At 47.3% G+C, this 22617-nt stretch overlaps 2 protein-coding genes across 6 annotated transcripts in view; both read right to left on the reverse strand.

Moving 5' to 3' along the window:
- The window catches only part of DVL3 (dishevelled segment polarity protein 3), a 34223-nt gene extending 33650 nt beyond the window's left edge, over positions 1-573 (reverse strand). For 2 of the 5 annotated variants that reach the window (XM_068200485.1, XM_068200483.1), the window contains exon 1: positions 262-573. In XM_068200485.1, the coding sequence (XP_068056586.1) occupies positions 262-428 (167 nt within the window). In that variant the 5' untranslated portion in view covers positions 429-573. The remainder of the gene's footprint in view (positions 1-261) is intronic. The other 3 variants (XM_068200484.1, XM_068200486.1, XM_068200487.1) reach the window with 3 other exon arrangements.
- Positions 574-4146: 3573 nt separating this feature from the next.
- On the reverse strand, positions 4147-22372 carry EIF2B5 (eukaryotic translation initiation factor 2B subunit epsilon). The gene is made up of 16 exons (XM_068200488.1): positions 22191-22372; positions 20975-21099; positions 20411-20596; positions 20137-20314; positions 18871-18951; positions 18097-18174; positions 17704-18016; positions 16911-17056; positions 16489-16624; positions 15934-16035; positions 15188-15295; positions 14207-14297; positions 13318-13441; positions 8543-8668; positions 6931-7041; positions 4147-5868 (listed from the first exon to the last, which is right to left on the reverse strand). The coding sequence occupies exons 1-16, from the start codon at positions 22341-22343 to the stop codon at positions 5803-5805; spliced, it is 2124 nt and encodes a 707-aa protein (XP_068056589.1). The 5' UTR covers positions 22344-22372; the 3' UTR covers positions 4147-5802.
- Positions 22373-22617: the final 245 nt, after the last annotated feature.

Here is a 22617-nt window from a genome sequence, read left to right on the forward strand (position 1 = left end):
GCCAAAGAAAGGCAATGGGGATGGAGGATGGATCGGGATCACCCTCCCCGCGACGAGGGAACGAGAGGGGCACCTCCCCATCGCGGGGGTCCCGGCCCCGCCGTCCCGGGAGCGCTGCCGGGGCCGAGGGGGCAGCCAGCCCCGGCCCCGGCCCCGTGAGGGCAGTAGTTCCCCAGCCACCCCCCACTGCTCCCCGGGGAGGCTCACGGGGCCCGGACTCCACGCGTGGCCCCGGGGGACCGGGCCCGGGCCCGCGCTCACCCGAAGTCGTCGTCCATGGACTTGAAGTAGAACTTGTAGTTGGGGCGGTTGAGGAGCCCCTTGAAGTCGCCGAGGGTGACGCGCTCGGCCGGGATCGGCAGCTTCACCAGGTACGGCGTCTCCTGCTCGTCCAGGTGGTAAATGATCTTCGTCTCGGCCGCCGCCATGGCGCCCCTGCCCGGCCGCCAGGCCCCCGCCTCTGCCTCCGCCGCCTCCTCCGCCCCGGCCCGGACCCCCAGTCCCGGCCCGGCCCCCGCCCGTGCCCCGGCCCGGCTGCGGCCTCCGCACGCCCGGTCCCCCCGCGCCCCTTGTTCTCCGGGTCCCAGCGCCGCCCGGCTGCACGGCGCAGGCTCGGCCTCGGCCGGCCCCGCCCCGCCCGCCGTCCCGGCCCCGCCGGAACCGGAACCGGCGCCCCGTGGGGCCGCGGCGCGGGAGCGACCCCGGGACCCAGCATGGGACCGGGCTCAGCGGGCAGCCCGGGAGCTTGGGCCCAGATCCCCCCACCATACTGGCCCGCACGCTGCCCCCGAGCCAGATCCCGCATCGACAGGAGGCCCCCCCTTCGCTGGAGCTGACTCTCATTTGGAACGGACCCCCCTGCACACCCATCCACCCCCGGTGCTGCTGTGCCCCATGTGGGAGCCTGGCCCCTGGGACTGCCCACCTCCAGCCCCATCGCCCGTGGGTGCGTTGGGATTTATACTTTACATCCACATTCTCCTATCCACAGCCTGGTACTCCCCGTGTACCCACATTCCCAGTGCCAGCTGGGAATACACCTCTCCCAGGGTCCCCACCCTCACTCAGCTTTCACATCCCCTTTACAACCTCTGATGCTGCTTCACACACAGGGTCATTCCTGTGTCCCACAACCTCTGTTTCTGTCCACACCCCAGGCCTCCCATTCTATCTCTGCAGCCCTGGTCCTTTATCACACACCTCCCAGCCTTCCCCATGCTCCTCATACAGCGTGTGCCCCATGAGTACAGCTTACAAAACATGAGGCATATCCATCTCTACCCTATCCTCCCATGTACAGACCCCTTTGAGCTCCCCGTACTGTCTCAGATGGCCACCACACACAGACTACCACACACCCCAGCTCCTCCCCAGCTAAGGCTTCCCTCTGAACCCCTTGTCACCATCCAACAACTAACCCCAGTGCTCAGACCTTTTCCTCACCAAGCAGACCCTTTCCTCTGCTCTTCATGAGAATCCTCTCTTCCATATACCATGGCTTCTTCAACTGGGCACCCTTTGGCTGTGTGGTTTCTTCCCATCCTGTCTCCCCAGACCCCAGCACATTCTTACCCGTAGTCATCGGCACTGTGACCCCAGCCCCTAGGACTTGCCTCTGTTTCGCAGCAGTCTCAGGTTGTCTGGTTTCCACTCTGCACACCTTGCCAGCACCCAGCAGGCACCAAGGAACCATCTCCATCAGCAGTTTCCCGGAGTTGTGGCTGAGAGCAAAGCTGGGGTGGATGGAGTTTTGGGAACACCCACCAACAGGAAGGGCAAGAACCGCCTTACACCATCCTGGATTAGAAGGAACATGCAGAGGAAGCACCATGGGCCTGCACAGGGCATGAGACTAGATCAGCCCTCAAACTAGACTCCCCTGCCGTAGGAAAAGGAGCCAGAGAGATCCTACAGGGAACAGAGCCAAGTTCCTCAGGCAGGCAGGCTGAGCTAAATAAGCCTTCTAATGCATTAAAGAGTCCTGCAGGCATTGCTAGTAATTACCTGGGCAACACTGCTAGACTGGGGGAAGAACCTGACATTAAACTGAAAAAAGAATAAAAATTCAAGGGAAGTCCTCAGGTAAGCAGAAGTTGTAAGAGGTCTGAGACTCTGATGTTTCCACAACAGTTCTTGGAAGATTGTAATTTCCTTATGCTCAGAGCTCTGTGGTAAAAGCTGGTGTACCTGGAATGAAGAATCCAGGTCAGGAATGGAAAAGTTTAGTTTAAGTTGCTTCTTCCTGTGTCAACCCTGACAGAGGTAATCTTAAAGTCCTTTTGCAACACCTCCCTGCCCCAAAAGCAGGCACATGTGAGAGAATCCTAGTGTGTCCCTGGCAGGACCACTGTCTCACCCACCCCGCAGCACAGCCGTGGGTGCACCTTGGAGCCTGTATTGTACACATCAGACACCTTTGTTACCAAAAGGGCAATTTTCGGTAGTGCTGAGCTCCCAAGGCAGTACATGCAGCTCAGGGGAGGGGTGCCACACCCCCAGGGTAGTAGTAGATGAAATCTCATTGCTACAGCTGCCTTTTCTTTTAAAACAGGCCAAGTGACTGAATAGCCTCAATGATAGATCAGTTTCACTGCTCACAGAGGCCTTGTGCTGCATGACTCACTGAATGGAAGTTAAGAACACAGTGCCAAAGAAATTAGCAGGAGGGGATTGTGCTGTGCACTCCAAGGTCCACAAGGAAGTTTCTGAACTGCCTATTGGCTTATTTTTGCAATTATTGCAACTTAAAAATTGCAGCATTGATAACATTGCTTCTCCTTACAGAGTACACAGGCTTCAGACATTTTAGTGCATCTTGAAACAGCCCAAAGCAGAGGTGGATGTACTTGAGTTCCATCACTTACGCCTTTAAGCAAACCCTAATTATTATCTTCTTTTAAAAGGGTTACTATTGTTAACTGAAGTTGTAGGTTTGATACAGGAACACCAGGTTCCTTCCTTCCTTCCTTCCATCCATCCATCCATCCATCCATCCATCCATCCATCCATCCATCCATCCATCCCTCCCTCCCTCCCTCCCTCCCTCCCTGTCAGATGGGAAGGCAGACAAGTTGTTGATTATTATAGTCTCAGGAAAATAAAGTACTTAACTGTTTACATTTCTCAGAGATGGGTAGCAATGATTCCACATTCAAGATTGCTCTCAAAGGCATTTCTAGTCTTCCAACCAAAAAAACATCTTGACTGAAACAACAATAAAGCATCAAGCCCACCCTACACTTCAGCAATGGAATAAATGCTCCTTTTAAAAGTACAACACATATCAGTACATAAGGATGCTTCACCATGCCAGAACTCCACCTTGGAGAGTATCAAGTGTTCTAATTTGTTTAGAAATTTTTTGCTACTCTATTCTTGGCATCTGTAAAACTACCCCACCACACACACCACCAATGCCTGAAGGATGTGGCCATAGAGCAACATTCTTGCCTTGGATTTTAACTCTCAGGTAAAAAGCAGCTCATACCACAAAGTTGGAGCAAAGAAGGAAGGAATGTGGAAAAAACAAAAGTGGAATTGTTACTTGGCAGAAATAATGAAGAACTTCTGGCAAAACCGAGCCATTTACAGCACTACATGTTAAATTTATTCTTAAGCCATATTTACCCTGTAAAAGGAAAAAAAAATAATTGAGATGTCCAAGGAGATTTTAAAATTACTAAGCCTTGCAGCTGGTTTGTAAATGGTTTTACTAAGGGCTCTGTAGATGCCTCTGCCAGTTCCCTGCCTCTGCCAGTTCTTATTTCCCAGCATCAGGAGGACACAATGCACGATGTATCAGCCAACATTCCCATCAATTCCCATAATGACAAATTATAACAGATTTCTTTGGATTTAAGGTTCATCTTTGCAACACAATTCTGTACAAAACCAAACCTCACCCACTTCAGGATTCCAAGTTTAGAAGTTTTAATGAATCGTTCTCTAGTTGCAAACAGGGCTCATGAGTTACCATCAAACATTTTCACCAATTCAATGCTGTGCTGATTTCCTACCTGGCTATTGTGTGCTAAAGATCTGAGGAAAAAGCAGTGATGAGTTATTTAACTTACACATGAAGCCCTGCTCAGGCATGTAAAACTGGAGACATACAATATCAAGTAAAAAAAAAAACAAACAAGCTGGTAACACCAGGATAGTTTTTATTTGCTCCCTGAATTAAATATTGGCAGATACAGAAAATTCAGATACCAACTATTTCCCCAACATTTACAAGACTGAGTTTGCAATGTCAGAAAACAAGGACATTTATGCACAATCCTGGCAACTGATAGTGAGTGCACAAGATGGCCCTGCCTGAACATCAGCTTTTTAGAGGCAGTATCCCTGGTCTCCAGCATCCAATGCTGTTCCCTCACTGACAATTGTGGCACCACGGAACGGCCAAGTAAATATCCTGAGTGGGCAGCTCCAGTGCATTTCCCCCTGCAAAGGATTTATTCCATGCTCCTCCTGAAGGGGCAGAGGCTAGGTCAGCACATCCAACAAATACTCCACCCACGAACACAAGCTGATGGCTGCGGTACCCTTTTCATTCTGTTCTTTGAGAGCAGGGCAGAATGCAGCACAGTGACACTTCCCAGTTAGATGTTCTTAAAGGCCTTGCTGCTGCCACACATTGTCTGAGCCAGAGGCACACTCATTCCCTGCTGCCTGCCGAGCTGCTCTGCGGCTGCAGAGCCTCACAGTGGGTTTGCAGCACTTTCCTTGCTGAGGGAAGTTATCAAATAAATAAACGGCCATGAAGTAAGCAAGCTTATGTAACTGAAATCATGTGGATATACAGACCATGTGCTGCTGAAGGAAATACCATTTGCTCCTTTTCACACTGGAGCATAACTTAGTAACTTGCATTCTCCTCAAAGCAGCTGGTGCAGTCAATGCCCCCAGGGCAAAACACAAGTGTAGCTGGTGCAGCAGGAGGAGCCAGGCACCTCTGCTCCCTTTTCATAAAAAAATTAAGAAACAGCCACTTCTCTAAAACATGTCTGCTAAGATGGGGGCACAGAAGAATGATCACATGCAGGATATGGTGATCCATACAGCCATCCACCATCAACCAACCCTGTGGGGAAGCTGAGCAATACATCACCCCCAGTTCTACAGCACAGGAAACACATGGTTTTACCAACTCCACTGTGCAATTTGCGTTAGATCCTAGCATGGCAGATGGCAAGAGATTTTCCCTTTTGGAAAGATCACAGAAGTGCCTTCGAGGCTGCAAAATGCCTTGGGCATCCTGAGACAGCTGCATCTTCTTTAGGCACAAAAACTCCTGAATTCTAGTCCTGCACTCCAGATCCTAATCCACATGCTCTCACCAACCTTGCCGGTGTCTCTTCAGCAGGAGTTCCTTTAGCTCCAGAAGCAACAATGACTCCAAATACCTTAGCTGTATGACCATTCTTCCACAACCCTGATGGTTAGATCTACAGGGGCATCGTATGCATTTGCATCTACTCTCTCCCTTTGTATTAGTAACAAGAACCTCCCAAAAGATAGCTTATAGTACATCATATCCAGGCTCCAGAGGGATTTTGGGTATCACCGCCTCCTGCTTTTCCCTTATAGTTTTTATACTGGGTTGCAACACAAGGTGCAAATGAGGGAGGGAGGGAGGGAAGTGGCAAAGTTGGGAACACACAACTAAATTAATGATGGGATTGTCAGTCACTTCGATGTCAGGCCCCACATCTATACACCATGCACTGGCATTGATCTTGCCCTGCCCACTTGGCCCAGAAAGGCAGTGAGAGCCTCTTCTCATGCTGAGCCACCATGTCAGTCTTGGTCGCCATCAGACGACTCCTCCTCTGCCTCCTCCAGCCACTGGATAAACTTCTGGAGCTGCAGAGAGAATGAAATGTAATTGGGTAACAAATGACACCTAGGAGATAACAAATACACTGTGTGGGTGAGCATCACTACCATGCACAAGAAAGAGAAAGTGTTTCCAGAAGAAACAGAAATGGAGGTAGATTGAGGGAGTGAGAGACAATTAGGTGAAAAACAACTGTGATGCCACAGACAAATGCAGACTGATTAAATTCCTACAGGAAATTAATTCCAGTCAGACAATCCCTCCAACACTCAGCAAAAAGACAAAAGCTTGAGAGGTTTTCAGAGCTTCAGGGCAAAGAGATGGCAGCTGCACCTTAGCTGACATGTTAGGAAAACTCTGCTGGGAAAAAAACTCATCCCTCAGAAACTGCTATTAAAAAGGCAGCTCATTTTATGTTTTAATTGGGTTTGAACAAGCAGCTGAAAGCACTGCTGACCTATACTAATAGCTGACTTTGCAAAGGTCTTGAACAAAGTTGTTCTTTAGATGGCTTTTTTTCCTCTACTTCTCTTCCAGATCCAGGGAGGACTGGAACAGGGCTCAGCCAAACTGCAGCACAAAGTTCTGACTGATGGAGGAGGGAAGTTTATATGCTCCTTGCAACAGAAGCCAAATGAAACCACTCAGTACAGCAAATGCTTAGAAATATATTTAAAGGGACTGCTGAGCCAGGAATGAAAGCTTCAAAGGAATTGCATGGGGCCAGCACACAGGGCATTGGCCTAAAGCCCGTTTCAAATGGGTGTTGGCTTAGAGAAGCCGTGCTGCTACTCCAGAAAGTGCTGGCCTCATGCTACAGACATCCCACTAGAAAGAATTCTCATACTACCTCCATTCCTCATCCAAACAGTATGATTATGGCAGAATGTACAAAAACGCCTTTTCTGAAGAGCAAATCTGTGTTGCTTAGTGTTCAGTGCACTGGTGTGTTTCTTGGCCTACCATGTGATGGCAGCTGCTCCACAGAAGGTGACAGTGACACCAAACTTTACTCTAAGTTTCTTTCAGCAGCTGTTGTCTGTCTCTCTCCCCCCACCCCAGCCTCTCCCAACACCTTTGGGACTCACCCGTTGGTTTTTACGAAGCTGCTTTCCTTTGTCAGACGTGTCCCGCAAAGAGAACCAATTGAGAATTACATCTTCTTCCAGAATTTCCAGCTGGTAAAATGTCATCAACACCTGCATCAATTAGAAAAGAGCAACAGGCTCTCTATAAACTCTTTTGGGAGGGACTAGCTCATGTCCAAGTACAAAGTTTGCACGTAATCTGTGTCTCTCAGCTCTGTCTTCACCAGAAGGCACTCAGTCTGCTTCATTTTCCTTCTAATGTTAAAAATAACCGTGATTCTCTTACCAAGCCTTATGTTCCTGACAGATGCTGCGACACATAATGAGTCAAAGTTCAAGGCCCATCAGCTTCAGCTCTGAGGATGCTGGGTATGACTGAGAGCAGTGGGCAACCAGGGGTCACAGAGGACATCAGTTCAAGACGTAAGTTCTCTTTTTAAAGCAACCCAAACGCCATCCCCAAAGCAGATCCAACAAGCAACTGATGCCGGCTCACATTCAACAGTGACACGTGCAGAGGAGCATGAACCTATCCAGCTCTGCCCCTCCTCCTGCCAGCTCTCTCTCTGCAGTGCCTTATGGCAGGTGTCAAAGCAATTGGTCATTCCTCAGCTCAAACCCCTGCCCCGTGAGCGAGGGGGAGACGCCATCAGGCTTTCTCAGGGTCCTTTGTGCTCAGGCAGTGCAGGCACTTTGCGGTCGGTTTCCTTGCAGCAGAGCACTAACAAAGCTGGCTGCCAACTCCGAATAGAAAGTGTCACTTCAATTCCCAGCCTCTAGGGAAACCCAGGCCCCTAGAACAATGGACACATGCCAAACAATTGCTGTAATTCAAGGACATTTTGGCTCACCAAACTGAAGGCTTTTGGCTCAAGTCCTAAGTGCTTTGCCATCAGCCAGAAGCACTGGTAGCAGAAGTTAGGATTACTCTTTCTTGAGGAATCAAGAGTTAAGCAGGCTCAAGGAGAGCTCTTCCAAAACAGACAGGGGATTCCTGAGTTGCTGCTAAAGGAGCCTTACAATCCAAGTCAAATGCTCTCTATGTGATAAGGCAGACAGAATGTGGAACAAAATATTTGTGAAGGATGGTGAGGAGGAATATAGGAAAATTCTCAGCAGCAGGGAGACAGATAATAAGCCACATGACAGGTTCCCTTTACTCCCAATTTCATGACTAGCTCAGCCTGAATAAAATTCCACTTTTATTCCCAGCTTTTGTGTTTTGCACTCCAAAGTAGGATAAACCATTTAGCAGTGAGATCCCAGGGACCACGGAGAGATAAATGAAGAGAAGCTCTTCCTAGAGCAAGTCTCTGGCCTCTCCTCTTCCAGCGTCACACAACAAGGGCATCTGTGTTGGAAGCTGCAAAATAATAGCTCCCCACAGGCTGCAGGCTGGTAATTAATACTCACCCTCAGCTGTGCTCCCTCAGAGGCACAGGCAGACACAGAACTATTTTTTTTTTTTAAGAAATTGTTATAAATGGATTTTCTACACACCCTCTCCACCGAGACTCCAAAATTCCCTCCCTTGAAGCAGAGAGGTGATGATGTAAATAGGATGCATTCCACGGTGAATCTAGCAAAAACAGATTTGGGAGAGGATACTCACTTTAGCTATCGATGTGCAGAGACTGTCATGTTCCAAGAAGAATTCCTCAATGGCACATAAGGCATTCAAGTGATCTGATGCTCGTTTTATGTAGTTCTTAAACAACGGGGTCCAGTTCTTCAACAGCTGCAGGGAGAAAACACAGAAGAGCTCCTGAGCTGAGATGGATGGGTGCACTCAGCCCTGTGTCTCAGCTGTGTTACACCAAGAAAGTGACCCAGGGAAGCATTTTATGAAACTATTCAGCTGACTACTTCAGGTATTTGACCCTCTCTGTCCATGAAACAGATGATATTGAGTCTCACATGTGAGGACAGAAGCTGGTTTTATTAACTTTCAGAAGCTTTCAGAATATCTATTAGCTTTCTTGGTTTTGTCTCTCTGGATGGAATACCAGATCATCACAATGAATGTGTTCAATGAAGTCTGGTATTCAGACAAAATCTCTTCACCGCACACTGATAAGCAGAGATACCTACATGCTACTCACAGCCTCCCCCCACAGAGCAGATGACATTTCAGTGGAATTTTCCTTCAAAGCAGAAGGACGAATAAGGAAACATAGAAAAAGATAATGCCAGGTTAATTACCAGCTGAGTAGAAGCAAACAGTGAAAAACAACCACCCCTAAAACAGGAACGTGTCAGAGCAACCCCTAAGTGCAAATCACACATTTGCTGTGTGCCTAGAGGCTTGTTTGGATCCTGAAGCCTGCTGCAGGGAATGAGTGGGAAGGATGAAGGGCAAAAAGTTGTTACACTATTAGTTGTTCTCTCCTCCAAGGCTTATTTTTCTTAAAGTCTTAAGTGTAATGATTTTAGTGCTGCCTCTTCAAAAAATATTTTTGAGTCCCCCACAGCTCTTTCCCTTGTACGTATCTGGGAAATATACAGCAGGGAGCTCTGCAAAGCAGCACAGACTGACCTGAATCTGGGACAGGAGATAATACTTAGATCCCTCTCCATAAAAATTTTAAAAGGAATCAGAACTTGGATAAGATACAAAAATCCTTCATTGGCTAGATCATGACCTGTCCATCCTACAAAAGCATCGTAGGAAATTAAATCAGAGTTCCACATCTTTTTAAATGGAGTAATTCAACAGCAGGTGATCCTGAAACTACACCCCTGGCATGCCTGCACAGATACACAGCTTTGCTGTGTCTTCAGCAGTGTCTGCTTACAGAACACAGCTGATCTGTTTTGAGGGAAAACTGGCAATTCACAGGGGCTTTGGGTGTGATGAAGATGCTTTGAGTCACCTACATTTGGGGTTAATCAGCATTATACTGTCCAGGATAACTGTTAACAGGCAGCAGACCTGAGAGAGGGAGAGTCCAGGACACACAGCAGAGTTACAGCCCAGGCTATGGAGATAGTCCAGGCTGGTGTGGACTAGCAAAGGTAGCCTCAGCTAGGAAGCAGTGCTCATCTACTTGTAGTACTGCACTCCATCACCTCTTCAGACACATCTGCTATGCAACCATGCTGGAATTTGCATGCCTCAAGCAGAAACAAAGAAGTGGATTAGTACAAGCAAACTCGTCTGAACAGTGGTACATTGACTGGTTCAAGGAACAACAGTAACAGCACAGAATGATCCTGATCATCATGGTAAGGCAATAAAACAACTGAGGGTTCTGTGGCATATTTACAGGAGGTACTTTAGCAAAATGCTTAATGCTAAACACTTTTCCCTCCTCTACAACCATCTCCCCATTATTACTGGATAAGAAAATTATCCTGCTGGAAAGTTCATTCCAGGTTAAGAAACACTTTGTAATACCTTTCTATTAACACCTTCAAATCATAAGCAGGCACAAATCTAACCAGAAGCTACTGAGTTTCTGAAAGCAGGTTATTTATATAGAAAACACTCACAACCCCAGGACTCAATTCAGTGTGCCTGCTGCTGGATAAGGGAAAGAAAAAATATACCATGTCAAGTTGAGAACATGCACTGCACTGTAACTGGTGCTAATGGGGATAGTAAGAGCACAACAGCATCTGTGCTGATCACCATAAATGGCTTCAGTGACAGCAGAAATCCATTTGGTCTCCAAATAAACAATTCCATGGTGTGTTCACATGCACACCATTACAGAATCCCAGTTCTGGGAAAGGTCTGTAGTTCTAGGAAAGGTCTATTTCTGCACCTTCTCTGCTTTATAACTTGTACAAGAGCTGAATGAGATGCCTGACATACATCAAACTGGATACCTCTATTTGTCAAGCCTCCATGTTTCATCTGAAAAAAATACCCATGGGCATATCCTTTACCAGATGCTTGTTTCCTAAAATTGCTGCAACACTTTAGAGCTTCATGCTCAGGGGCCAGCACTTCAGACCACATAGTGCAGTTTCAAGTCAAACCATACATCATAACTATGGCATTCCCACAATTTCCTCTCCTGAGCTGCCTGGGACTGCTCTACCATAGGTTTTACATAAGCAACCCATCTTATTTCAGCATCTCTTGGTCAGAGTTGAGCTAAAAAGAGGGTAAGAAAGATAAAACAGATCTGTAAGGTTCAGTGGGCTTCTGATACCCATAACTCTCAGAATGCAGGTAGCCCCATCTCGCACAAAATAACACTTTTCCATAACTACTCCATCATGAGCTGCTCTCAGCCCAAAACTGCTATTGCCTAAGGCAGTTTTAGCTGCAAACTTCAGCAGCAACTACTTTCATTACATACTAAGCTATACCGAGCCTGTGCTTGGGATTTGCAGAGTATAAATAAGGATTAGTAAATTAATGAAGTGTACTTTTTATTAACTGGGGAATTGCAAGCTGCAGAGAAGCCACCATTCCAGATGCTGTACAACTTCTGCCTGAAGAACTGATCTTTGCAGAGCACTGCTGGTAAATACACAAAGCTGCTGCCTCAGAAGAACAGTGATGTGTGTTTAATAAGCCTTTGAAGGCTGGGTCACTACATCTATTAGTATATCTCATCCCAAATATCGGGTTATTGTAACAGTGACAAACACCCTAAGTGCAAGTGAACACTCCTGCAGCTCAGCAGGACACTGCTCCTGTGCTGAATGCAGTGCAGAAAGCCAGCACAGCAATCCCGAACACAGTGAAGGATTCTCTAAGAAACTTCCTGGTTGTTCTTCACAAGGGAGAATCTGGAGAAACTGGCTGCCATGATGGTCAATTGGTTTGACACCTGGCTTTCTTTGATAAATCTAAGGGCAATTTGTACTTCATAAATGAACACAATTCCCTGCCTAGACAAATGCCACCTGCCCACTCTAAACATCACATTTTGATTATTACTACTTCTCACTAAAGGTGAGCTGACTTGCTCTCTCTGCTGCTAAACATGAGCATTAGCCTTCCTTTGATGAAAAAGATATGGACAAAGTTACCCAGAGAAACTCTTCATGTACTACCATTGTGTTTAGCTTCTAGGGGTTTGGGGCAATTACACAAAACTTCATGCACTTACACACTTCATCCCAGACTAGAACATCATCTGACTGGGTGCTGCAGAGATATTCTCCTTTCCCACTCATGCCAGAGTAAGAGCCTAATCTGGGAGACCAAGAGATGCCATATCCCAGCTGGGATAAAAAAAAAAACCATCCTATATAGCTATCAATTCCACACAAGATGTTGTCTAGATGTACGGCTTCTCACTCAGAATCTAACACCTGCTCCAACATTTTCTTTGGTCCTCCTCCTTCAATTCTCTTTTTCTAGGACAGGACATGCTATTCAAGAAAACAGTCTGGAAAAATGAACAAAGGCAAGCAGAATTTAAACAGAGTGAGCCATCTGAAGAACAGATCAGCTTACATGGATGTTTCCTGCAAAAGGCATCTCCACATGTCCAAGGGGTGAATTAAGTAGCATGTTTACACCTACACAAAGGAGAATTAGTTTTCCACCCTTTCCCATCAATTGAAAGCACATACTTCCTCAGAGAAACGATTATGAGGAAGTCTAGTGTTCCTCTTAATCTCCTAAAAAAAAAAAGTCCTTAAAAAAATGAAGTAGTCTGTCCCAAACATGTGTCAGACCTATTCGTTCTGAAAGAGCTTCTTCAGAGTCTGTAGTTTGCAAAGTCAAATACATAAATGGACTGCAACAAGGAGACAAACATACTACAATGACTTCAGCTTGGGTGAACAAAAACATTAAGAGAAGACTGCCTGCTTTTTAAAACACAGCCTACCCTATTTTATCTGCCATAAGGCAGGAAATAGAAGTTGGTACACCCAACTATACAACCCATCTCCCTACAAACAAAGCAGAACTTTATCTTTGCACAAAGACAACAATATCATGCCCTTGCATTTAGCTGGAAAAAAAATTGGCACCAAGTATGGTATGCAGACAAGTAAGACCTTGGAAAGGATCCCATTGGGACAGGAGTACTCCCCACTGCCCCAGGGACAGGACTTGAGATGGACTGGAACTGGGTTGCTGGAATGCAAGCCTGTAAAGACATCTCTAACAGACCTTCTTTTTTCTCTTTCACAAATTATGCACTTCTACTGTCTCACACAGGCAACAGAAACAACTACAGGTACTGAAGTAGAGCTCCCACATCTACAGTCTCAGCTGAGCTGTCAAACAGGAACAACAGTTTCAGTTAATTTTTACTTCTACAGAAGACAAAGAGGCTCATGAACTCAAGGAGTTCAAGTGGCTCCAGGCTTAAACAAAGAGATTTCTCAGGGAAGAACTACCCAGGGCACAAGGAAAGACTGCTGCACACTAGGAGACAAGCCCAAAGAGTTGTCAAATGGAGCAGGACTCACAGGAAGTAACGCTGAGAAATAGTTCTGGGAGTCCAGGTTTGCATCCAGCTGCTGCAGTGGGAACTCCAGGATCACTTTACTGAGCACCTGCATCATCTCCTTCAGGCTAATGTTATATGCATACCTACAATGAAAAAGGCAAAAACATTTCACACTGTCTGATCTCTGCAGACTGTGGCTATTCACAGAGATAGACAATCTGATTTTCAACTTCTCAACCTATTTCTTATTTGTTTATTTTGTTTTCCAAATATTCAGACAATAAAATACTTTGCATTGCATCAGGCCCTGCATAAGGCCTGGAAAATCTGTTATCACAATTGGAACAAGCTGCTGCAGGGACAGCACCCTCACATTTACCAGAGTGCTGCAGGAATGCTCTTGCACAAAAGAAGGCACACAGGTTTGGATTTGAGAAACACTAGAGAAAAGGCACTCTGATTATGTGTTCTAGACTTGCTGCTGTAAAAACACTGTGGACAAGCCACAGCACAGCCCCAGCTGCAGGCAGCTGGCTGAATGCTGCAATGCCCAGAGCAACAGACTCTGCATGAACTTCCAGAAGTTGTGCCAAGAACTGGTCTTTTCTCTTCAGTCCACAGTTATTTAGCAGCAATTCAATCTCTTGTTACAGAGATGGGGCAGGAAAAGCCTAACAACCAAGGATGCTAGAAGTGCAGCTGGTGCTCTCCATCAACTCTTGCTGTCATTCAGTCATGATGTCTAAGCTGCATTTCTCATGCTCCACACTGACAAAATGTCTAACAATGGGCATTCACGTGGTTTCTCCTTTTCTTTTGACATACCTGCTGTCAATCCCAACTGTTCAGCATAAGGGACAATAGCCCTAAGGACACCCCGAGGATCCCTAAGGACATCCCCAACTCACTTGAGGGAATTGATTTCCAGGACCAGGTTGTCACAGGAAATGTTTTCTTCTTCACCCCTCTGTAATGTACCCAGAACCTCATTCTGGAAAACTAATGAAAGAAAGGACAGGCAGTTAGACATGAGGGAAAAGCACAGATTCTTCAAACTGCTCATTACTGAAGGAACGATGCCCTTCACAAAAAAAAGCATTCTGACACAGATGTTTATTTGTTCTCTGTACGCTGACACAAACCCACAGCAACTATGCTTATAAATATTGGATATAATTCAAACAAAGGAAACCACCTACTAAATGTCATTGATCTATCCACAGAAACCAGTACAAAGCTATTTACCTCTGCAGCCTTTTAGAGCAGAGTTTCTATTATACTTTCACAATCTAGCCTTTCCTATTCAGACAAACCTCATCTTCCCATAACTGAAAGTATTAATTCAAATCTAAAATTTATTGGTTTAATTTCCTTTGGGGCAATATTCCAACATGACAAAGTTTTTGGTTTTTTCCAATTTGGCCTGAACCTCTTTCAAATCCAGGTAAGCTTAACATAACAAAACAGAAAACCAAAACATCTCTGCTAAAAGAGGCAGCTCCTACAAGGACATTTATTTCTCCAGAATGATTACAATACCAAGCTGTCCATACAGAGTAACTCTGCTGGACCTTCCCATACTCTCTAGAATTGGGCAATGACCCTGCCATTTAAACAGACAACTCAGAGAGGTCTCTTTCATGAAGGTCCAGTGATGAGGAATGAGAAAGATGGAGGTTCTTTGCTAGTTTCTCATCCTTGTCTGCCTTGGGTTAACCCAGCAGTGATACATGGAATATTAACGAACTCTGTAGAAAATGCAGGGAGTGAGATCAGGAAACAACACATCACAGAGGTGCACAGATTTTCCAATACACCCAGAGAAAGCAGCACAAACTTCACACACTGCATTATCCACAGTCACTGTTCTTCTTCAGAGCCCATCTCACCTTTGATGTCATCCAGCTGAGGGGAAGCTGCCCGACTGTCTGGTTCCTCAGAGCCCATGCTCAGGTCACTGTCAGACTCGCTCTCTTCCTCTGAGTGCATAGCTGGGCCTGAGGAAGGAGCAGATGCAGCATTCAGCACTCAAAAGCTGCAACCATCATATGCCATGAGGAACCAGGTGTCCCAGGGACTTCCCAACCAAGTCAGCAACTATCTGTCCTTGCAAGGAAGCTTCTATTTACAGGTCCAGATGATTAGATTTGCTGCAGAGGGAACACTACAGCTGGCACTAGGATAATGGAATTTTTTGGGAGTCTGCAGGCAGACTCCGACACGGACAGAAGCAACTGCGTTTTGTGCAGACTGCTGAGTCACAATGGAGCAATGTCAGCAGACACTGCCCCTGGCAGGAAGAAAGCCAGCAGCACCTGGAATAGCCAAAGCATATTTCCATCTGAGGAAGGGCCTGATATCCCATAGTGCAGCATTCCCAGCACAGACAGCTCTGTGTGCCAGTGCAAGGCAAATATCTAACAAACACCTTCCACAGAGCACAGGTAGAGAATCTGGTCCATGACCTGCTTTTACCTCTCACCTTCCCTCCACACATAGCTGTTATCTGGAGCCAGTCTGCTTCACAAAGCCCAGGTCTTGCTCTAGACACAATTACCAGTACTCCACTTGGCCGGTTTCCCCAACACATGCCTGTCTGTTCACCCCCAGGTGACCACACTAAACTTTTCCTCACCCCATAGGCTTTGCCTTTGCTCTTCTTCATCCTCTTCATTCTTGTCATCTGCTTTCCAGAGATACCCTCTGCCCTCTGAGCCGACGTCCTTTTTATTGTAACCTGAAAAAGAATCAGCAAGCAGAGTGTGGATGTAACGGATCTGCTTACAGGCAAACCTGAAATAGACTGTATAACCTGCATGTTACTGCCCCTAAATAGCCTTCATTGAGAGAGAGCTGGGATTCCTGCAGATGCATATGGATTTCAGCTTTCATGTTCTCACATGCCTTCACAAGTGACTTGCTTACCCCTTCTTACAGCAACAACATTTGGCAGACCATGTTTAGATCCCTTGACAAACCCACAATGTAGCAACAGTACTTCACAAGGACAAAGCCCTTGGACACAGCTGAGTATCCTTGCTTGCCCTGATGAAAAAACAGGTTCCAGGTTGAAAGTAGCACTAAGCTCCACCCTGGCACTGCAGTGTCTGGAATGGGGCTGGTAAAGACCCCAAAAGATCATGGAAGACAAAACCTTCTGCATAGCTTTCGTGCACAGAGACTCTCATACCTTTCAGTTTCACTTTGCTCTCCTTGTTCACACCAGAATCATCACTGAACTGGTCATCGTCCTCTTCCTCCTCATCTGGGGGGTGCAGAGAGATCACTGTGCCCTCAGGGAGAGCGATGCCAGGACCTACTACTACCTGAAAATATGTGAAAGACATCTCAACGACAAACACTCTGACTGCCCACTTGTACCTCCACCAGCAGCTCCAGACAAGCTGTCACTAATAAGTGTAACTGAAGACACCAACACTGCTACTTTCCATACTATACTGCCCCAGCCAAGCAAAGGGAAGAAAAAGGTGGGAGCAGTAGCACAGTCTCCACCTCTGCAAAAAGGCTTGGCCTGTGTTCTGGAAGAGTACAGTGTAAGATGAGTAAGCTGCCAGGAGAGGCAGAAAGCAGAAAAGACATAAATCAGCTCACCTGAGAAGAGAGGACACAGCGGGGCTTTAGCTTCACTTTCTCCTTCACTTCAGCCTCATCACAGATAACAGAATGGTGGATCTCCACATTATCTGCTATGTGCACTCGGTCCCACAGAACAACTCCATCCAAAGTGACTTTATCACCTGTTATACACCACCAAGTACAAATATGTTGAGGAAGGCTGTCTGGTGCTCTCTGACACTGTTGAGTCCACTAGAAAGCATCTTACTGCCTCCCAACCCCCTTGATGCATGATGGATGTTAGACGACAGGGGAAGATTTGCCTCAGAGACCTACATCCACTTCTTACCCAAAGTTGAAAGACAAATTTGTTCTCTAAAGAGACTTGTGAGTAACAACTGACATCTCAGTTTTGGACAAAAAAAAAAAAAAAAAAAAGAAAATCCAGCCAAGGCTAAGAAGGAGTGAGCTAGGAGGGAGCAAGGTTAGGAGCGAGCTGCTAGGAAACAGCTCATGAAAATGAGGACAGATGTTCCTCATTTGCAGGATGGTGGTGGTTGATAACTCTAGATCAGTAAAGGTCATGCATTCTCTGCTGCTGAAACAACTCACTTTCATGAAGTACTTTCCAGCTTCATTATGGTACCCTGAAAACTTTAATCTATCTCCTCTGCTGGAAAACCAAGCTTTTCTCCTCTATCCCCATTAGCAATCAACCAGTGCCCACCTATCACCTTCTCTCAGTGCCAAACGCACTTTAAAAACTGAATTCCAGCAAATGTGTGCCCTGGCCTGGCACGGCTGGCACATCCCCCACTCCTGCACTCACCTATCCTACAGTTCTGCCCAATAACACTGTTGGTGATAGAGCAGTTGCTGCCAATGACCGTTCCCTGCCCGATGAGCACGTTCTCTTCCAGCACGCTGCCATGGCCGAGGCTCACATCCACCCCTCGGTAAATGTTGTGTTTAGAGTGGGTGTAACTCTGGCTCTTGTCATCAGTGAAGTTCATCTCTGGAGTGAGAGGATAAACCCAGCGCCGGATGATGTCAGAGCACACAGCTTCATACATCAGCAGGTTGCATATATGAGCACCATAGTCTTCTGTTGTTACATGCATATGGATCTGGTTCCCCAGGACCTGGCAGACAGGCAGGAGCACATCAGAAGGTTCTCTAAGGCAAAGTAACAGGATTTCCCTTGTAACAACCCTCTCCTTACCTCCTCATTCACCAACAGGCCACGCACAAAGTCATCCCGTGTCTGGTAGTCAAAATTGTCTGTGAACAGTTCAGCCACCTGCCAGGAATAAAGTACATGGAAATAACACAGTTAGAGCCAAGTTATACAATATAAGAAAGTGATGGTCTTGCCTTGAATAAAGCTCTGACTCCTTCTGCTAGGAATATTGATCCTCCTATCTCCTCCCCCTACTACTCCTTCAGAATCCATGAACAGATTCTGATTTTCAAAAGGGGCAAGACATTGCTTTAGCATTTCCAAGCAATTTTCCCAGCCTTACTTTGTAGTTTAACCCCCATAGGAAGGCTGCAGACAAACTTTATCAGATCTGGAAGATATGTTAGCGAGCCTTAGCTGGAATAACCCTGAATGTAACCGTAACATGGTACCAGCTTAAAAGTACTGACACTTCTCCACAGCACAGCCACCACCTCTGCTCCACAGATGTTATTATACCCAAAGTGAAATCACTTATTTCCTGAAATAGTTTATTTCTGTGCCAAATCAGTCAGTTTCTGGATGCATCCACCATGTAGTTCTAAGATCTCCTGGGCTTGAGCAGTGGATGCCAGAAACAGACTGAGGGCCCCATGTGTTCCACACAGCAGCACCCACCACATGATCACCCAGGTTCTCAGCTCAGCCAGTTCTGTTTCCCAAACCTGGTACTCAGGCCACACACACCCTGCACACCAGCAGTGCCAAGGGAGCACTGCAGACTGAATTTTGGACCCTTGGAAGGGCAGGGCTCACCTGTGGAGAGCAGATGCTGATATGACAATCCAACAAGTCATGGCGCACCTCGACGTTCTCAATGGAGTTCTGGAACAGACTCTGAAAGGAAATAATTCAGATGACCTGAGTGCCTCACGCAGTATCGAACCCCAAAAGCCTTCTGTAAGTCAGGGGCGGTATTGACTGAATTATTAAACTAGCTGAAGTTCTGAGGATCAGAGAAATCTACAATCTACACTAGACCCAATCTTAGCAGTCACACAAAGAGCTGAGTGTCAGTCAGAAGAGACTATCCCTGCACCTACACAGTGCAGCTCTCCCAGAAACAGCCTGTACTTCCAACAATCACTTTTCTCCAGGAAGCTCCTTACCTCAGTCTCTGGGAGCTACAACTGTACAAAAAAAACCCACAGATAAACCCAAATACAATTTTTACAGCTGGGGGTCAGTTTTGTATTGTTGGGTTTTGGGTTTTTTTTTTTGTTTCTCCTTTTCTGTTTCCTACAGTGGTTTGTACTTCCATTTGAAGACATGAAATAATCTCCTGATTACTGATTTGGGGATGAAAATATTATACAATCACAGCCTTAGTTCTGAGTTGAAGAAAGAAACTGGTCTATCTATCTCATGGAGAAAGGGCCTCCACAGACATTTACAGAGCATTTACTACATTACTAGGTGAACAAACAGGTAAAAGGAGGTACCACTCCTTGCACCTCTGTAATTCCACCCCATGTCAGGCTCAACAACACTTCAAAAAGGAAAGGCTTGCTAAACACTGGAATGGACTGCCCAGGGAGGTGCTGGTGTCCCACCCCTGGAGGTGTTCAAGAAATGACTGGACCTGCCATGGTCTAGTTGACAAGGGGCTGATCAAAGTTTGGACTCTCTGATGTCAGAGCTCTTTTCCAACCTAAATGATTTTGTAAAAGTGGTCTCTGTATGGTAGTGGTATACGCACCCCAATTTGGGAGACCCTGTGATATCACAAATAATCTCCCTGCCTTGTTTTACATAATGGAAAGCAAATAAAGGGCAAAACCTGAACTCTGAGAAATCATCTGTCTCATGCTCAAACTGGAATGAGTCACAAACATGTGTGTCCCAGCACGATTTCACCAAGCCTCAAATAAAGATAAAGGGGGGAAAAAGCCAGTTTACCCCAAGTTACTTCCTATCATCTGCTCCTCCTAGAGGAGCAGCAAGGACAGCTCCCCAGCCCTCATTCAAGGAGGATCTCCTTGGGTGGGCTGCCCTTTTTCACCTGCCAGGTTCCAGACGCACCATAGGAAAGCGGAATCGTTTCAGCCCCTGCGTTCTCTGGTAGTGAAGGACACGGTTTGTGGCACTGTCCATAGCAATAACAATGTCATCCTCCTTGCACCTGGCGTGGTGGCCAGGCGAGCACTCCTTGAATATCATGGTCATCACCGACACATTCTTTTCCATCTTACGACGCAACCTGAGAAAGGAGGGCAGAACTATGAGAACACTCCTCAGAGAGCTACAGACCGCAGTCTCAGCACACCAGGCAAGCATCCACTCTCCCAGCACCTACTTGTGCTCCTCCAGGGCTTTGGATATATTGAAGTTGGACACCACATCGCCAGTGACCAGGATGAAGTCGGAACGAACAAGGGACTTGGCATCCACGTCCCGCAGCACGTCACCAAGGGAGCGGTACAGGTCCGAGGTGACAAAGCGCACCGTGTTGGGAGACGTGTGCCGGCACCACTTGGATTTTCTGGAAGAAGGAAAAAAACCATCAGGAAGCCATAAAGAGGCTGTTCCCACAGACACACTAGGACACAGAGTCCCAGTGCGTGCCACACCTATAAGGGGGTGCAAGGAGCATCCTGTGACAGCGAGCCTGCTATTGCCAGGCTCAGGTACACTCAGAAGGGGAACCGAGGAGCAGTCCCACAACATTCAACCCTTTTAACACACTGCACAACTGCCCTCCTACACAGCAGGGACAGTCTTTTCTGAGATATGCTGGGAGACCACTGCTGAAAGGGTGTCTCTTACAGTTTTCATAAGAATCAGTGAGGCCTTTGAGGCTTGTTGGAGGGCAGACGAATACTTTCCATGATAAAACTAAAAAGAAGAAGAGAATTCTTACTGCAAATGCTCTTTTATCTCAGCTGACTTCCAACAGCAGAAAACAAAGGTTTCTTCCACTCCAGTTGCTGTAAGGAACTCCAAGGTATAATCAATCATGGCCACATTTGCCATAGGTAAAAGAGCCTGAAAAAAAAAAAAAACAATACCAAAAAACCATACAGATAGCTGAACAAACACTCAGTACCCCCACATCAGCAACAGCCCCTTCCAACGTGGGGATATAATGTCATCGATAGTACCAGAAACATAACACAAGTAACTGCTCCACCAGGTTTTATAAAAATCTTCTGGAGCTGATCTAAACCGTAAGAGCTAATTTGTGATTTTCTAGGGGCAGATCCTCAGTTCAGAAAGGAAGGCATAAAAATGTGAAGTTATCAGTGAAAACTGTTCAAGAAGACTCAGATAAATGACAGAGACTGGAAAAAAAGAAGTGCTGATTCCCTGACTCAGGCTCTGACTGCTTCAAGAAAAACCTGTCAGACATGAATGATGAAGCCGCAGAAATATGAGTGTACAGAATTAAACAAGGGGAAAAAACCCAAGCTAAAGTGAAGTAAGTACTTTCTTGACTTGAGATTCAACTCACACTTTTAAACTGAGTTACTGAGTCACACCTGAGTGATGGCATACCATTCCTTAATTCATTTCTGATGCTGTTTCATTTCAGGCCTGAGCTCGCGTGTATAATTACAAGCACCACCAACACTTAATCAGCAAACAAGGTGAGGTAATTATTCAGACCTAAAGTCTCCGGAAGCCTTTTACGTTCCTTTAACACACAGCCTTCGAGCTGGATAATTGAAGTACTATCCCCATCAATTTTTCTGGCCATATTCTTTCACGCATTACGGCTGGCAAGGGCCAAGTTTTCGTTTCTTTCCTTTATCAGAAAAAAAAAAGCCTGTCCAAACTCGCTGCCAGTCCCGCACCAGCCACAGGCGAGGAGCCGACAGCGCAGCTCGCCACGCCGTAGGGAAAAGCGGTCAGCACCGACAGAGCGATCGATCCTCGCCGCCTCTCCAGCGGGGGACAGAAACTCCCACGGCCGAGAACTGCCGGAGCGCAGGGGGGCGGGAGAAGCCTCGCCCCATCCCGACCCAGCCCGGCCTCTCGCCAGATCCCTGCCCACCCCGGGGACAGTGCGCACCGGCCAGGCGGCCCCGGAGGCACCGGCGCGGCGCAGGCAGCAGCACCCAGAGGGGATTTCTCACCCGCGGCCGGTCCTTGGAGATCGGAAAAAAGCGGCGGTTGAAGCTGTCGGCGACCAGCACGGCCTGGAGCGGCGGCGGCGGCTCCTCCTGCGGGTCGGGGCCGCGGGCGGACCCCCCGCCCGCCCCGCGCCGCGCGGTGCCGCGGGCCGCCATCGCCGCACGCGGCCGCCGCCGCTTCCGCTTCCGCTCGCGACGGGAGCGGCAACGGGCGCCCGGCGGGGACACAACAGCGCGGGGCGGCGCGTCCCGGCGGGAGCGGGGCGGGAACGGGGCGGGAGCGGGCCGAGAGCTGCTCCTTGCCTCTCCGTCGTCTCCTTCCTCCTGGCGTCACCTCCGTGGCGAAGATCGGCGGGGAGAGGCGTTTCATCGCCATCCCCCGAGCAGGGAGCGGAGGTAGAGCAGCGCAGCTCCCTGCCATGGCCGGGCA

The sequence above is a fragment of the Anomalospiza imberbis genome, chromosome 10 (assembly GCF_031753505.1).
Source record: "Anomalospiza imberbis isolate Cuckoo-Finch-1a 21T00152 chromosome 10, ASM3175350v1, whole genome shotgun sequence".
NCBI lineage: Eukaryota > Metazoa > Chordata > Aves > Passeriformes > Viduidae > Anomalospiza > Anomalospiza imberbis.

Excerpts from the sequence above, each read along its gene's own strand:
- EIF2B5 (XM_068200488.1), bottom strand. The coding sequence starts at position 22,343 with ATGGCGGCCCGCGGCACCGCGCGGCGCGGGGCGGGCGGGGGGTCCGCC. Across the intron at positions 20,597-20,974 it reads GAGATAAAAGAGCATTTGCA|AAAATCCAAGTGGTGCCGGC; the intron begins GTAAGAATTCTC and ends TCCTTCTTCCAG. Across the intron at positions 14,298-15,187 it reads TCAGCTGGATGACATCAAAG|TTTTCCAGAATGAGGTTCTG; the intron begins GTGAGATGGGCT and ends TTCTTTCATTAG.